We start from the raw sequence: 17,500 nt of genomic DNA on the forward strand, positions 1-17,500 counted from the left end.
TTTGATCCGTTTGGAAATCTTAAGTAGCTGAAAATTGAGGTGTTCAAAAAGTTTAAGGAATGATATCTTCATTTCAGGAATTGCTAGCTGAGCGTTACTTTCTAAGAACTTCCCAGCCAGCCATTTGCTCATCTGAAACTGCCAAATGACCTTTTGAAGTGTCGAAAATTGCAAAAATATCCCTTCTGAAAATGTAAGGGAATACTTTTCCCTGGTTGCGAATCTTTTGGATGATGTTTCAGGAGAGAAATCTGAAGCAGTTTGGCAACGTAGAACTGAAATTCTTAAAACAGTTTGACTCTTCCAAACACATAATTGTTTCACCCAAATTATCGTTGGGTGCCCCTGAATTTTTTTTGTTCAATGGCCAGAGAGAACTAACAAGCTCAGATTGTAGGTGGCCGAGCTATCCCCTATCGTTAACTTTGTACTTTGAAGGCATTACCAGGTTCTCCTCTTTTCTTATACGCATACAAAGTTCCCCAACATTCACATTAAAGGGGCATTCCTGGTAGCCATAATCTTTTGACTCTGATCAATGAATCTACAGGTAAAGGTAAGTTAAATGTGTACAAAGATGAGGAAATGTTGTGTGAGGTTTTCAGGTGGTCGTTATGTAAGGTGATCCGTAGAAAGGCTCAATTGTTTGAAGCTGGGTTAGTTATAAACTGTATTCAATACTGTACAATGAGCCATGACCTCATCCTTGTCATTATGGTGTGGTTGTTGCCAAAATTTTCCATGTTGCATGATAGGGAACAGGGGATACCTCAGGAAGGTTCAATTCACGGTTACAGTCCTAGGAGAGAACGTCAGGCTGTGAGCAAGTGAACTCATGCTTAACAAGCCAGGGAGTCGGGGGAGCGGGGGAAGGGGGGGGGGTTTGGAGGTATTCTCAGCATGCAGTTATGACTTCTAAAAAAAAGATTGGGACAGCCAGCCTAGACATGACTGGGTCGCGCGAGTCCCCTTTTCAGCTGCTCAGACAGGTGAAGTCTCACATTCTTCGTTGTGGGGATGAGGAGCATGCATAACTTTGGCGTCAGTGGCTGCCGGAAGCAGACAACACTCCTTTGGTTTTCATAATACTGCAAACTGTGTCTTTTAAATACTGTACTTCATCTTTGCTTCCATACCATTTTGAATTTCCTTTTAGGAAAAGACTTGATCTAATCAATATTTCATTTCTGTTGTCTGTGGTAGGTTGCTTTTATCTCCAAGTGACATGTTGGAAATATCAAGGTACAGTATTTGGCTACTTTAGAAGTCAACCCGAAACTTTGCATGACATTTAATTCTGTTATGAGACCACCAACTTTGCAGTGCTTTAGACAAACTGTCTGGCTTAGGTCAGAGATAATTCTTGAGGCAGATTAAAGCAAACAAGTTTCGTGACACACAAACTTCAGAAATTACCCACTGGTGCCTAAGTCAGTCAAAGATCCTTTTAAGATTTTTGAAAGATCATCAAAGAATTCTTGAGGATCTGCAAAGATCCTTTTAATACCAAGATCTTGAAATATATTTGCACCAGGATCTTTGCAAGATCCTCACAGGATCCTCACTTGTCTGACTCTTTGAGGATCTTTACAACTCCTAATTGCAATTGAAGATCTTTAAAGAACTTTCAAGGATCTTTCAAGAATCCTTGAAAGATCCTCATCTTCAAAGATCTTTTGCAGGCCCTTGACAATCTTTAAGGATCCTTGAAGATTGTCAAAGATCCTCTGAGGTTTTTTACCAGGGCAACCCCACAAAATTACCATAATATTTCAGATTTCTTGTGTTATATTTTTCTAAAAGCATTTCTGAAATGATGGCAAAGTTACTGTTTAAGTCTTGCAAAAAGGACACATGTAATACGGGACTGAACATCAACTTTTGTTTAAAGTTGTAGATGAAAATCATACCAGCTTGTTTTTCTGTTTTGATCATTATAGGGTTGCATTTGAAATACTTCAAGCTCCACCAGCTTCCAAAGATTTTGTGGAATCGTTACCAACTTTAACTATAACTGCTGATCATATTGGTTAGTTCATGTACATGCAGTGTTGGTTCTCTAGTATATCTACACTTAGTTTTTAGGTTTAGGTTTATTTAATTAACAATTATTCGCCGAAGGCGAAGTGATTATCGGTGAATATTCACCTAGAAAAAGTCGAGGTGAATATTCACCGATAATCACTGAGCCTGAGGCGAATAATTGTTTTTATATACGCAGGTGATTATTTCAAAAAAAGGGAAAAAAAAAACACATTTCAATGCGAAATCATCTTCACTTACAGTGGCAAACATTTTGTCTGTCTAGGTGATTATCGGCTGATAATCCGAGATAGCGAGCCAATGAGAGCGCACGATTTTGTATAATCACCTGTGTATTTATACTAAATGTATTTAATTGCTATAGCTACCGCTGGTTTACACCGAGGAGACATTTGTACTTAAATTACAACATAAGTTATTACAAATTCCACATTAGGCTCGATATCCACCGCTCACTTGAGTTCGGGTATCCTCCCCGAGAAGAGACAGCTGGACGCGTGAGTGATAGGTTGTGTCTGTGACGTAAATTCAAATATAATTTAAGCGAAGTTAATAGTTGTGGGGAAAATAGCATTTAGACATCCCAAAACACTGATTTTAACAAAACAGTAATTACATACATGTAGCAAATGCTTAAAATGTCTGTGCGAAGTTTCCAGATGATACGAGCTTGATCAAATATAATTTTTCCATGAATTCAACCGGTCAATCATCAACAAAATCTTCGGCTGCTTCAGCTCTCACTCGACCTCATTGGCCTCCTTGTGTTGCCACCAATAAACTCAGCAGTAATTTCAATTGATCTTGAGGAATAATGTCCTCTTACATTAGTGAAGTCTGGGGAGAAATAATTATTGCTATAATAGCATTGGATTTGAAAGCCATATTTTGACGTTGGTGCCAACAGGAAAATCAGTGAAGTTTCTGAACTCAGGCGGCAGAAAACAATACAATGCTCATTCCTCAGCTTCTCGAACACTTTTCGTTGTTGAAATCTTGGATGTTTCCTTCCTTAAAATCACTGTAAACCTTGAGCAGGCCAGGTCAAAGAATACCTTCGCAGCCAAAAAAAAAAAATTTATGCCAGACCGATTTGTGCAGGCGAGTTTCTGATTTGCGGAGATTAACAATGGCTCACCTCACACGTCCCGCCGTGATTTCGGGAGTGAGCGCTGGCTCATTTCCTGAAACAGCAGCAGGTAATCGAGCCTAATTCCACATTAGTTATAGCTTTTATTAAACTATGGAATACACTAAAAATAGTGATTGTTGGTGTCTACTTTCTTCTCATCATCAACACCATGTTTGGCCCACCTCTTATTAGCCATACCTTGGTTTCCTGGCTGGCAGGCTAGTAAAAGAAATCACTGTGCTTAGTTAACCGGCTCTCACTAGGCTCTGTATTTTGAGCAAGAGCCAATATAGGTAATTATAGACCCTTAGTCTTCACAAGGTCCCTCAATTCTTGGCTTGCCAATGTCCAGCTAGTCTTGATCTGTGTGGTCTTATAACTTTGTTTTAGAGTTATTTTCTCTTGGTTTAAAATTTTTCAAGCCACAATTATTGCAGCTCAATTTTGAGTTTTCCTTGTCTAATATTCATCATCATGATCTTAAAAAATTAGGAAAATCAAAATTGAACCGGTTTAAAAAATTTTAAGTTGACCAAGAAAAAATTTGAACTACAACATAATTTACACATATCTAATAAACAGTAATACTATACATGTACGTGTACATCTTTCCTGACATACTGGTAGTTCCATCTGTATGCTTTTCTTATCAATAATTCCTTAGGATTTGCTTACAAATCTCTATCTCTACAGCTGCACAATAACATTACTTTAATAAGCCAAGAATTGATTTTTTCATCTTGCAATAATCATCCTTTGCAAGGCGATTTTGATAAAAAATTCAAAATTGAAAGCTTAGCACTAATTTTCAAACTGACTACTTTCAGATTCTTTATATTAGATAGAAGGAACTTGTAATATAAAGTAAAATGTAGCTGCCTTGATAACCACTTGCAGCATATAATACTTAGTCTATTTAAATGTTAACATAATTTTCTCCCCAGATTGCTTGTTATTTTCACTGTTTTGCATCAATAAATAAACATTATGGTAGGCTCAATTGACCAGATGTTTTGTTCATCTGCATTCCACTGCGCACACCACGGCTGGATCACTGGTTCAGCCAATAAAATAAATAATGTATTTTCCACCAATCAGAAAGTCATCTGCCTGCCAATTGCAAAATATAGTTGGCTGAATACAAAATACAATAATTATTGTGATGGTTGCTACGTCACACACAAAGGATGCAGACCAATGATTCAGCGTTTTGTTGGGAGGAGGGTGTTAACCACACTCCGAGAACGGCTGGAAATCAAGCCTATAAAAATGGAGAAATTCTTATTTTAGGGGTCTTCATTGTTTGTTGTTTTTTTTTTACAGTTAAAAGTTGCTCTTGTACAATTTGTCAAGTAGAATTCAAAGTAAGTGGTTTCTATTATAACAAAAGCATGACATCAAGTGAGTGTGTCTTAATTCATTGAATCCTGAAAACCCCCCCCCCCCCCCACAGACGAGTAGTAAAATCCCCCCCCCCACCCCCCCTCCTCCCCCAATGATGAGTAAATTTGTCTGGCATTAGACGGTCTTACTCTTAGAAGTCAGTGGCTTCAAGGGGACACGTGTTGTACACACAAAAAAAAAACAGTTAAGGGCTCCTAATTTTAGGCGGCACTGTTGTTGTTGCCATCATCATAATTTTCATTGTTTTTCATCTCAGCCAACTTTAGGCAACGATGATATTGAACTACACAACAACCGGGCTATAACGTTGTGGACTCTGCTACGGTTTCATTTCAAATGTATTGCAAGTTCACCTCAAAACCATCATTGGATCAATACTTCTAGCCATGTGTAGTGTACATGTAAAGCATGTGTTCTGTAACATTATTACTAGAAGCAAAAGATAACATTCACATGTATTAATCATTAATTTTTGACTCCTTGAAGTGAGAATTGAGAGAGATGCATGGGGGCAGTTTTATATTCCTGAAAACAATCCTTTTTTTTTTTAATGATTTTAACTTCAATGAAACTGAATTGCCAATAGCCTTTTTGACATCCTTTTCCCTCTCTTTTCTAGATTGGAGATGAAGCTAAGCAACTACCTTGTGAACATATGTTCCATCCTAAGTGTATTATGCCATGGTTGTCAAAGGTGACATTCATGTAAATTATTCATAACATAGAGGGCAAAATTACTTATGCGGATATGGGTTAGGCAAAGGGCATTTTTCATCAATTGAAGTAATTGCCTTGGCAATATTCGATCATGTAGTAAATGATTTTAGCAGGTTACATGTAGCTAATCTTTTTTAAAAAATTGCAGTACAGTGTGCATTTTTTACGTACTTAATTGAAGACAATCTAACACTTTATATTATACAAAACTTTTGGTTTTATCAATGGAGTTGATAATGTAAATTGGCCACCGTACAGAGATTCTAAAAAGCTGACATTTTGAGCGTTAGCCCGTCATCAGAGCGAAAGACTAACGCTTGAAACGTCACCTTTTTAGAATCTCTCTACGGTGGCCAATGTACATTATCAACTCTGTTCATAAAACCAAAATTTTTGTATACTACTTCCCCACCGACGCAGCACCACAGTTTCTTTAGAAACTACCCCCTTAACCCTTTATATTATAAACAAGTACAATCATGTAATTGCAATGATGTTTCCTCATAAAATTAAGGATTAACATCACTCTTATTTTCAGAAGTTGCAGAGATTGTCCTTGTTGCCCCATGACTCGGGCAGCTTCTGAAAATACCTGCAATTACCTAGTATACAGTGGAACCCCATCTTACGGCAATCTCAGTAATATGGTCATTATTATGGCAATTTTTTTGGCCCATTAAAACAGCCAAGAAAAGTCTTCTTAATGCAGTCACCATTTAATACGGCCAACAGCCACAATTCAAGTTAAATCCCTGGCAGAAGAATCCTTTATAATAATTTTCACCCCATTAACAGCCACTGGCACTAAATTTAGAAAACCAAAACACCTGTGACATGTCAATTTCATTGACCTCTGTAATTTACCAAGGTAATTGATCAGCCGATTTACTTTACAAAGTACTGTAAGCAACACTCGCCCCTGTTTTCATAGTACAAACATGATCGTAACATTGCAGTAACATCCACTTACTAGGCAAAATGATGATTGCAATTTACAATTATAATTGTTATACCATGCCCAGTATGCCGTTTCCATTTTCCCCCTCCCCTCCCTAAACAAAAGGCTTTTAAAGAGAAGTTGCAAGCAAAATGGAAAAAAAAGGTATTGCACGTCTGCAAAGTGAAAAAAGGAAAAAAAAACGATCTTATGCTGTTAGGAAGTACAGTAATAAGCAAAAAAAGAAAAAACAGCAAGCCGAAAACAGGCAAGATATGCAGAACTTTAGTCATGAATTTTGACTGTACCTTGGTAATACAGCCACCCTGTTAATGCGGCCAAGTTTTATAGGTCCTTTGATGACCATATTAATGGGATTCCACTGTAATATTATTAGCAGATGGAGTTCTTATTCCTCTTCCAGCCCTTACAGGTTGCTTCAAAAAGGCATTATCCATTTGGGAAAAAAGCTATTTAAAGTCCCCAAGTTCTCTCCTGTCAAGTGGAAAGTTTTTCCCATTTTGGTGAACCTGTAATAATTAATCTCCATCTTAACAGGAATGTTTTGTCATGGTATAAAGCTCATACATGTGACGTTTTATCTGTGTTTTGATTGGCTATTATGCTTATGAATTATTAATGTCGTTTTTAAGTTTATTTCCTTTCTGTGTAAATCACTGTTAATGATTCCTTTCAGACCAACACATGCCCCTTATGTAGGCATGAAATGCCCACAGATGACCCTGACTATGAAGAAATGAAAAATTTAAAGGTATGAAGGAGTAATAACATTGATACTGTTACAAGTATCCTGTTCATAAGCCTTGATAATATGACAAAAAGTCATAGGATTTTAGCTATAAATTTGAATTGCCAATATGAGGTGACTTTCTAACCTGAGGAAAGCTGCTGTTCATAAGGCAACTAAAGTAGCCAGGAAGATAACTGTTTGAATGCTTGCGTCAATGGAAGGTGAGACACCATTATACCCCAGAGGTAACTATCTTTGAGCAGATTAGAGAACCAACAAATTCTAACTCAGTCAGGGGTCACAAATGGCTCACCAAAGTGCCATTAAACCCAGCTGTAACTCTCCATTAAAACCAGTGGTTTTATTTGTTTTGACAGGTGAAGAAGCAAGATCAGGTGTACCGAATAGAAACACTTCATGACTCGATGTTCTCTTAAAAGAGTCCTAAGCATTCTTAGGCCTGCTTAAACCTCCATCCTTCAAATGGGGCCAGGCCATGTTACAGAAACTTTCTGTACAACAAGATTGAAATAATCTCTTATCAAGTGGGACTAGTAAATTATTTATGTAATAATGTTTCTGTTGAGTGCTGTAAAAAACTATCTCGCATTAGAAAACATAGGTACAAGAAGTGTTTTATTTGGTTTTAAAACACAATCCACTGTCCAGGCTTGGACCTGATAAAGCTCAACTTGCAAATTTTGCACACTCCACAGGGATTTTCAAAAGAGGCATAATTGTATCAGATGTCTCATTTTTTCTATGCTTAATGAAAATTGTGTAGAAAACAAAATGAATAGGCCATTTTCAAAATATCAAATTACTGTTCTGCTTGATAGTTAGGCAGTGAGGACAAAAGCAATAGAAACATGTTGGAGTGAATGTGAAAAATATGTACATATCATCCACTTTCCTTTGTCTTTGTCCTCACTGCCTTACTATCAAGCTGAATTTTAATATATCCAAAAAGGCCTATTATTGTAATGTCAGAATAATCTTTTTTTATCTTGCATGTACCTGCACATGGAAAGAATAATTTTGAGGTAGTTAGCAGTTTTCAGTTGAGAATGGACAGTATATATTTTGACATAATTTGGTGATTGGCTCTTACAGTAGCTAATAATTATTATAAGAGGTGACGTAGATTTCTTCGTGGACTGTTTGCTTTTAATGTAATTTGGACAGGATTGAAAAGCACTGTATAAAAGAATCATCTTAGAACTACAATCTTGGACAAAATCCTGTTACGAAAATGAGGCATATAGGTATTTACCCATTGACACTTCAAATGCCCTACCTAGGACTCCCCCAGTTGGCGAGTAAAATCTTCTGGTATTAGACCATAGTGTAAAATCTGTTCAATCTCACTCCCAGGGGTCAATGGGTTGAAAATACCTACCCACCTACCTGTCTTTTGCATTCTATAAATCAAGAAAAGATTTTTCATGTGCCACCACCCCCTCCTATCCAGTATTTATTTTTGCTATCGAAATCATTAGAGTGGTAAATCTGCCGTTAGAATTTTGAAATGCGGGCTGCAGAAAACTTATCTCGTGATGACACATGACACAAAAAAGCTGTCACATAGTGGGTGAAAAGTGCTTTCTAAGTAGCTTTAAATACCCTAAAACGGAGCACTGATGGAGAGGGGGGAGTAAAATGAGCGCACCGTCGACCTCAGGTTTGTCAGTTGAATTACTGTTACGAGTTATCGACGTTAAACTTAATTACTTTACTTTTACTTTGCTTTACTTTGGTGGTCATGGCATGCAACAAGAAACAGTTTTTTGGATCACTTGACATTATTTTTTGGATCACATGACAATTAGTTTAAGATCACGTGTTTAGAATCAAACCGCTTGGGATTCAAATTTCCAACGGCGTTTTTAGCACTCTACTGATTTTGATAGTACGAATTTAAGAAATGCCAGGACAGCGTTACACGGCCGCTTTTCAACGGGAGGGTATTTTTGTCACCAGCTTGTCCAAGATTGTAGGTGATAGCTAAAATAACTTTAAAAATGTAATTTTTGTAGAAATTATAAACAGTAACAATAAAAAAAACTGTGTTATTCAAACAGGAGTGAAGGCGTCATGTATGAACCTACCTGAAACACTTGAAGTGATCCAATAAACGCCTTGCTTCAATAATAATGAACTTTATTTAAAGGGGCACTGGCAAGCTATGTTTGCTGTTTTAGGTCAAAACTGGGTAAATATCTAAATTAGTACTGTAGCTCACTCTTATAACATTCCTGACAACCCAGTGAGAAGATATGAAATGTTTTTATGGAACAAAGAGCTATCCGTATTTAATTTTTGGCGACTTTCTGAAGACCACGTCTCCAAACTTGAAAAAACTGGCCAGTTTTTTCAAGTTTCAATCCATTTCCATCCTCTCCATCCTTGGCCGCAAACAACAAAAAATAGCTTCAGTGCACTTTGGCGGTTATTGGCACCAAAACTACAGCATTTTTTTTTAGGTTTTCATTGATGCAAAGACGGCTTTTAGTGTTTTGACGTTTGACTAAAATAGCGTGACACTACCCCTTTGACATGTTAACTGTATTTAACGCTTAGTCCGCTCAGACACTAATTAGGGAACTTAAGCAACGGCGACGGCAACGGCAACGACAACGTCATCTCAAAATATAAATTCGCTTTATTTTAATCGCTTCGTAACTATTTCAATTTTTTTGATATGACAGGGGTGTGGTAGTTCCTTAAAAATGACATTGGTAGGAACGGCGCTTAATTTAGGGGAGAAAATGGTAATTTATCCTCAAGTGCTAACGTTGTTCATAAAACCTCAAATTTGGCTATTTCACGTTGTAGTTTTGCTGACGACGGCAAAGAAATGGACAAAAGTGAAAAACGCATGTGCAGGGCGTGCAAAGCTATTGTTTTTGTCTACTGTATATGCAAATTTGTGACGTTCTCGTTGCCGTCGCCGTTGTCGTTGCTTAAGCTCCCTATTGGGGGGGGGGGGGGGGGGAAGGGAGCACTGTCCAGAAGTCAAATCATATCTAATCCTAGGTTGGGTTTTGAGGAGAGGGGAAAACTGGAGTACCCGGACGAAAACCTCTCGGAGCAGAAAGGGAACCAACATTGTATGATACTCAGCCCACATATGACGCGAATCCCGGCCACATTGCCGGGGCCACTGCGCAATCCCTGCTTCCCAAATACACGCCTTAAGGGTTTTGGGATAAATGTGCACACATGGACCCTTTTTTTTTTCAATATCATGTCACACTTTGACAGCGAAACGATTGCCATAGATAAAACCACGTGAGTTGAACAGCTGTAGCGTTTGCCCACTCTGTCTGCAAACCGCTCAAGCAGGACCTTTTTTTTCAATATTATGTCACACTTTGACAGCGAAACGATTGCCATAGATAAAACCACGAGAGTTGTACAGCTGTAGCGTTTGTCCACTCTGTCTGCAAACCGCTCGAGCGATCACGGTTGTGAACTATTGAGCTTTAAAAAATTATTAGGATAGCACGCGCACTCTCATTGGTCAATAGCTGTGTTTCGATGAGAGTGTGGAAACACGGCTGTGACATCACACGAATTTTGATTGATTATGTGTTGTCAGACGCCTGTTTTGATTGGTTGGTAGGAAATATGAGCGTGTATCAAGAAAATCTGTTTCAATCTGGAAGTAAAAAAACCAGCATTTTCCTTCATTTGCCGAATTATCTTTGAGAAATATTTTATAAAAGGAATAGAGGACTTTTTTCCGTGTTTCCATAGCCTCATCTAAACACAGCAGCAGAATTTAATCCAGTCATAGGTAGTTGTAGTCATACTTTGATTTGATTTGCGTTATTTTCATTAGTGTCCCCAATTGGTGCTCTAGTGCTAAGTCCATTGACACTTAAATAAAGTTGTCATGAAACTTTCACTTGAGACTAAATTTATTTTTTTGGTCGCTTATTCCTTTTTTGCAGTGCCATTATTAAAAGTGAGTAAATTTTCAAGTAAACACGATCGATAATGCGGTTCTTGAGCGATCTAAAATTTAAGTAAGACGTCTAAACAGTCTTTTTTTTATAAGGACATTCATATTCAGGCTATGATAACAAAAATACTGTTCAGCCGGACACGAGGACCCCACCCTATCGTGTGTGGGTTACCTGTGCCTGACTTTGTACTGAGAGGGGCCTGGGTAGAGGGTTGTCTCAATATGGCGAATACAGAAGAACAAGTTTTAGGCCAGCAGGATGAAGAAGGAACAGACGCTATGAAGGACGAGGGAGATAAAGATCCCGAACGTGATATCTCTCAGCCGTCGCTACACGAATCTGTCGGTACAGACAAGCCAAATGTTGCACCTGGAGAAGTGATGTCTTTGAGGGAGTGTTGTAGAGATGCGTTCGGAAAGATGACCGAGTATTTGAGAGGGGAACTTTCTGGTAAGGACTGGATTTATCATTGTATAAACATTAATTCTTCGTAATTGTAGGTCTCATAGATGCCTGCTAGATCATGCAATAACCTTGAATTCCGCTCGACGCGTTAAAACGCCTAACATGTACGCTTAAAACAAATGTTGCCACACTGGTACCAAATTGGTACCAGTGTAGCAACATTTGGGCTATTATAGCCCACTTTCGATATATTAAAGGGGCAGTGTCATGCGATGGCATGCGCAGTATTCTTCACACGCAAAGAGTTTTTTGCTTTTTCTGTTTAAGTCTAGACAACATACGGCTTTGAAAGGCACTAAAATGCAAATTTATCAATTATCGTTGATTTGGAGTCCAAGAAATAAAATCGAACACAAATACGATGCCATGTTTGTTTTCTGCGTGACAGCTGAATTCAGTGAAGTGTGACTGGCAACACTGTCGATGGTTCAAGCACGCACAGTCATAAATTTTTTTTTCTCTGCCATAAACCAGACATATTATCAAGATTAACATGTCATTTCAAAGCTGAAAGAGAGTGCATTTATTTCCAAGGGATGACTTTGAAGTCGAAAGACGACAAGCAGTGAAAAAATTGATCCGTGTTTTACTCACCGCTTGCAGTTTTATAATTTGTGTAACAAATAAATACAACCAGTGCATCCACTGCTCCTTTAAAATTCAGTCCTAAACAAAAGGCATCATCTCGAGGCTCTGGGGAATAAACTCAGACAAATCCTTATATTAATTATTCCCCAGAGCCTCGACGTGATGCCTTTTGTTTGGGACTGAATTTTAATATATCGAAATTGGTCAATTCCCTTGCCTCACATTTGGCGCTCCTCTTTGTTCCTGTATAAGGAGGCATGTATCTCCACAAGGGAGATTGGAATCCCGATAAAAGACCTGAGAAGATAATTTTTACTAAAAAAGTATCAATTAAAAAGCCTAACTTTATTGCCATTGTGGGTCGCTTCCTTCCTGTGTGGTTTTTTTCCAAATTTGACATGAAATATGCCATTATCAGTTCCTCGGTCGTCAACGGTTATAGTAAAATACCAAGGCTGAACACTCAATTCTCACGAGCCTACCCAATTCTGTCAAAAGTATTTTGACTCCCCTTACAGGCTTGTGAAATAATTATAGGAAAACTTGTAAAAATACGACATGAAACTTCATGCCCAAGCATGTACATGTAGTTATATGTATCTGGACATCACGTCATGGTGCAAAATAAACAAACTGTTTAATGCCCCCATATTTTGGATAATTAAAGGAGAAGGCAATGCTGCAGTGTTTGGGGTTCTACAATTGCAGCTTTCCTGCCTCTAGTAGTTTGTGGGTGTAAGATCTCCAATAATCATCCTTGGTGCATTTACTTGTGTTTTGATCTTTCTTTAAGACACAAAGCATAATTACACTTAATAAACAGTTTACACTTCAAGGCAGGTATATTTTACACGTCACAGGTCAGGTGTACAGGTTGACCCATTGACTCCCGGGGGTTCCCCATTGACTCCCAGGGGTTCCCCATTGACAGGTAAAATCGTCTGGCATTAGACAGAGTAAAATGCTAAGTAATTGGCTGGTTCAGGCTGGCTCGGTAACTAGTCAAAGGGTTAATATCATTAAATTAATTAATTAAAACCACCTCAACTTTTTCGTAATGTAACCTTAGTCCAAAATAATAGTTTTTAGGCCTGCGGTTTGCATTAATAAAGGGTTAGGGTTGTTTCATTATTGTTACAACAGTGACCTGTAAACCTGACCTGTGACCTGTAAGAAATACATGCCTTGGATTTTACTCTGTCTAACGCCAGACGATTTTACTTGTTAATGGGTTATCAACCTCTACATGTACTGACACTAAAAAACGACATTTTCTGTCCCGTTAAAGAGAGTGCCAAAGGAGGAAGAAATGTTGAAAGGGATGGCTTCAGTTTCCATTGCTACCAGCTTTTAAAAGGACAGTCTAACTACCTTTCCTCTTCATGTCATATTTTCAGGCTCTTTGGAGGACTATGTGCTTCTTGAAAAGTTGAATAAACTGACCGTTACAAAATATGTCGAAATGTCAGACACAGCAAAGACACTCGTAACAGCCATGGAGGAGCTGGACAAGAAATGTATGATTTTAGTAAACCTCAGTGAAACATAGTAATGATGACGATGACGATGATGATGAACCTTAGTTGTTTGTTAGTACCTTCTATGAGGGCAAAAGGCACTAAATTTAAAACAAGTATGTACAGGCAATGCCATACTGGTAATTATTACATGTATGTTGCCTGTGCTTGCTTCACAAGTGTAAACCAGCCTTTTAAATACTTCTTAGAGCGGTTTTCAAATGAGTGTCGTAAAACCAAAACCAAAGTAATTACTTTGGCCAATCAAAAAGGACTGAGACAATCCAGTAAACCAATCTAAACTCGAACGCTCAATTGAAAACCGCTCTACTACCAGAGTTTGAGGTTTGTAATGTAACTTGTAGATTGAGTTTTTCCCCTTGATTTATGGCCCAAGTGCAAAATGTGCGGGCCAAATCAACTTGAAAAACTTAGGATCTGTAACTTACAGTAAAGACAGAGAAAATGCGGTTGATAAAACTTGCTAGAAAATAATTTTACGTCAAAATTTCTTATTTAGCGGGCCGCACTGTAGAATCATGGGCTGCTTAATTAGCCAATCATAGCTTGCATACTATCTGAGATATACAATAAAGTGTAATTTAGCATTAATTATTTTTCAAATGAGATTGCATTTTTATCAAAATTGAAGTCAGTATTTGAACCTCTTTCAGTAACAAGAAACAGAGTCTTGTACGTGTTTTTTTTTTTTTTTTTTCAGATAAAAGCCTAGAGCCATATTTGGAGCAGATTGACAAGGTAGAGGAAAGTGTAGCCAGCCTGGAACAAGCTGCATACAGACTAGATGCATATTCCAAGAGACTAGGTGATGCAAAATTCCCAGTTACCGAGTTCAAGGCCTGTATTATAAGTTATGGCCCAGTAGCATATTATTTTTTTTCCTAAGTCAACCCTAGGTTATTGAAATGTTTATTATCATGATTTTTTTGAAAATCATTTCATATGGGAAGCTTTCCATGAAGTCAAGGAGACTGTGCTGAAGGGATATGCCCTCACTGGCCGATCAGTGCATAATTATACTATGCCAAAGATATAATTATTTTGTGGCGTGTGTTATCACAGTGTAGTTTTTAAGAGTTTCTCTGTATTTTGATGAGACTGCAGGGCAAGCCAAGATACAAAGGACAAGTGAAACTATTCAGTATTACTACATGCCAAAACAGCTGTTAAGTCATATATCGTCCAACTTAGACTGGAAGAAAAACTTTTATCAGGGAAATGTGACAGTTTTCGGGTGATGCATTTGTACTGGGAATGGGCATTTTCTGATCAGTAACGTACAGAATTAGATAATACTTCTTTCCTCCCAAGTTGCATAATATTGTTGAGATCTTCCTTTTTCAAGGAATCAGTTTAAAGCTTGGCTTTGATTGTTGTAAGGATCGACGAAAATAGGAAAATTCCCTTTGGCATGTTTGTGACTTGCAAAAATGTCTCGAAGAAGACAAGTACTGTGTATGAGCTAAAATTCAGACGATTTCACAAAAAAACCCAAATAACCTGTGACCCTTATGCATTATAGAGCTTTTAATACCGGTATTATAATTATTAGTTTTAAAGGATGAGAAAAACTTGTGGGTTTGTTGCTCTGTAGTAAGTTTGAGGGTTCATAATAGATATTCTTATTGTATTTTCTTCATTACAGAAGCCAAATTCAAGAAGTTGGAAAGAAGATGAAAGGAAAAAAAGCAATGAATAGGCTAAGATTTTAGGAAGGGGTCCATGAGAAGGAGCCTCCCTATATATGCACTGTATCCCTGAGTCAACCTTTGTGTGTTATTTCTCTTTTTCGAATAAACCCTTCTGCACGAGACTCACACTAACTTTAATTTGCACAATTTGCATACATTTTTTTTCTACTTTTGTCTTCAATTGACAATAGCTTTATTCTGGTTGGCCATTCTAAACAGTGTGTGCAGAGGTGGAGAACTAGTGGCAGTCTAAAAATAGAAAGATAAGTGCAAAGGTAGACTCGTAGGGTGAGGCTAAATTGCGTGGATGGGTGGGTAGGTCGTGTTTGTTTGAAGATAAAAAAGTAATATATATATTGTATTAGCTCCCTCAGTGCTCGGTCCAAATTTGTCTTAGGCCTTGTCTGTTTCGAGAATTTCCAGTCGTTGATTCAAAAGTGGGAGATGCAAGCTCTCACTCAAGGGCTCCTGTTTTAGCAAAATTTATCACGTCCTTTGACCCTTTGCCTTCCAAGGCCCTACACACTCGTGCAGATTCCACTCGTCAATAGGGAAGTTACCCCAAATGGCTTAGAGATTGTTTATTTGCAATGACTGACTAAAACAAGACACTTAACTTCGGAAAAGAAATACCCTTGAATGTACACAGTGAATTTTCATTACACAAAATATCGTATCATGTAAATTTATTTTTTCTTCCAAAATCAGTGAAAATGCAATAGTGGTAATCAAGAAATTGACCTTGAGCAGTGGATTGAATTTGTTACAATAGCCGATAAACCACTGATTGGTATTTAAAAAAAGGGTGTTACAAGTCCAAATTGATATAAATATAGCTGTAAGCGAGAAACTGTACTAGTCTTTGACTATGATACACTCCTCCTTTGAAAAAATAACTAATAAGTCTGCTTAAAGGAGGCTTTGCAGGGGATACCATTTACACCTTAAAAATATTTCCCCAAAAATTGTCCACTTCATACTTGTCCCAGTGCAACAACAAGAATATGAATTATGGGGTTTTGTTGTGTATAGTATTATAATTGCTTCTACATGTACACCACGAAAAAGCAAAGACACGAAACTACCTGGCAAATCCTTCACAGCCACCCTTTAGTCAACGAAGAGAAAATATTAAGGAACCTTGGACTTTCTTAGGACTAGAATCTAATCTGACCTCTTCAGTCGAATTAAGTTGAACCTACATCATCCAGCATTCCTCATTATATATGCACCATTTTGTCTCAATAACAACCCTCCCAAATGACATTACTTACCATCATTGTAATCAATATTATTTGGAATAATTTCAAGTCATTCAGTATCTACTGTTTTCACCAAAGCATTGACTCATGATGGGAAAACATCTTCTTTGAAGTTTGAGTTTGGCAGCAGTTAAGCAAACTATTGCACATGATAGTTCAAAAGTATTGAAACATACTTTATCAGATCAGGGTCAACTTCTTCAAAAAAGTCTAAATGAACGTCTCTCAAATTTCACATTTGCAGCCAATTTTAGAGCATGTTTTCCGTTCACATATCCATGCTTTGATGAAAAAGACCGTGGTGCAAACAATCTAGTAATTCAGCCGGTATGTTTTGTTTCTTGCTCGTGTAAGGTTAAGTGCATCACAATTTCTCATGCTGGGTTGCCAAGATGCCTCCTACCGCAAACTGCAGCAGTGCCTTTATTAACACAACACAACACAACTATCATTACAAATTAACTTTGCAACTGTATACTGGCCCACTACTGGCTTTAAAATGTCACTATTAAACACTGTCAGTAATGTCCTTATCTACCACTACACCAGGTGGGTGGGAGGGAGGTTGTGTAAATGCAGCAAAAGACTACATGTAAGTGTGCATGTCTCAAAGCCAGACACACGCCATGACCCAGGCTCCCCAGCATGAGAAATCTGTTTCCTGCTTCTTTCATGCTTTAACCAGTGGGAAACTCAAAGTATAATGCATGCAAAAACAATAAAATTAAGAGATAAATTATTGTTTTCTGCTAATCTTGTGCTGCCAGAACCAGCTGAAGCTCCTTCATTCATTGCTAATAAACAATAGTGGTGGACAGTATTTTCTTTCAACTCTCATAAACAGCATCAATGGCCTTTCATTGTCACTTGGCGGCCATCCTGGTCAACTAGCCTCTAGTTGATGTATTGATGAGGGTGCAAAAACTTATGTTTTCAGTCCAACGGCTCAAAACGGTTGCCATGTGAAAAAGGCTTATATCTTCTAAACAGAAACATAACAA

At 37.8% G+C, this 17,500-nt stretch overlaps 3 protein-coding genes across 5 annotated transcripts in view; 2 read left to right on the plus strand and 1 right to left on the minus strand.

The window, feature by feature from the left end:
• Nucleotides 1-9,062, plus strand: part of LOC138033718 (E3 ubiquitin-protein ligase RNF181-like) — a 10,135-nt gene extending 1,073 nt beyond the window's left edge. The window contains exons 2-7 of the mRNA XM_068881521.1: nucleotides 1,204-1,242; nucleotides 1,941-2,029; nucleotides 4,499-4,539; nucleotides 5,199-5,273; nucleotides 6,931-7,005; nucleotides 7,362-9,062. Of these exons, the coding sequence (XP_068737622.1) occupies nucleotides 1,204-1,242; nucleotides 1,941-2,029; nucleotides 4,499-4,539; nucleotides 5,199-5,273; nucleotides 6,931-7,005; nucleotides 7,362-7,421 (379 nt within the window). The 3' untranslated portion in view covers nucleotides 7,422-9,062. The remainder of the gene's footprint in view (nucleotides 1-1,203; nucleotides 1,243-1,940; nucleotides 2,030-4,498; nucleotides 4,540-5,198; nucleotides 5,274-6,930; nucleotides 7,006-7,361) is intronic.
• A 2,100-nt stretch (nucleotides 9,063-11,162) lies between these two features.
• Nucleotides 11,163-15,361, plus strand: LOC138033794 (biogenesis of lysosome-related organelles complex 1 subunit 2-like). Its single transcript, XM_068881618.1, has 4 exons — nucleotides 11,163-11,405; nucleotides 13,406-13,525; nucleotides 14,247-14,351; nucleotides 15,192-15,361. Exons 1-4 carry the CDS (start codon nucleotides 11,177-11,179, stop codon nucleotides 15,221-15,223), a joined length of 486 nt encoding a protein of 161 aa, XP_068737719.1. The 5' UTR covers nucleotides 11,163-11,176; the 3' UTR covers nucleotides 15,224-15,361.
• Nucleotides 15,362-15,908: 547 nt separating this feature from the next.
• The window catches only part of LOC138033792 (nucleolar RNA helicase 2-like), a 34,894-nt gene continuing 33,302 nt past the window's right edge, over nucleotides 15,909-17,500 (minus strand). For all 3 annotated transcript variants that reach the window (XM_068881617.1, XM_068881615.1, XM_068881616.1), the window contains one exon: nucleotides 15,909-17,500. This exon is cut by the window's right edge and continues 2,452 nt beyond it. The gene's annotated coding sequence lies outside the window, so the exon portion shown is untranslated.

Source organism: Montipora capricornis, chromosome 14 (genome assembly GCF_036669925.1).
Source record: "Montipora capricornis isolate CH-2021 chromosome 14, ASM3666992v2, whole genome shotgun sequence".
Classification (NCBI taxonomy): Eukaryota; Metazoa; Cnidaria; class Anthozoa; order Scleractinia; family Acroporidae; genus Montipora; species Montipora capricornis.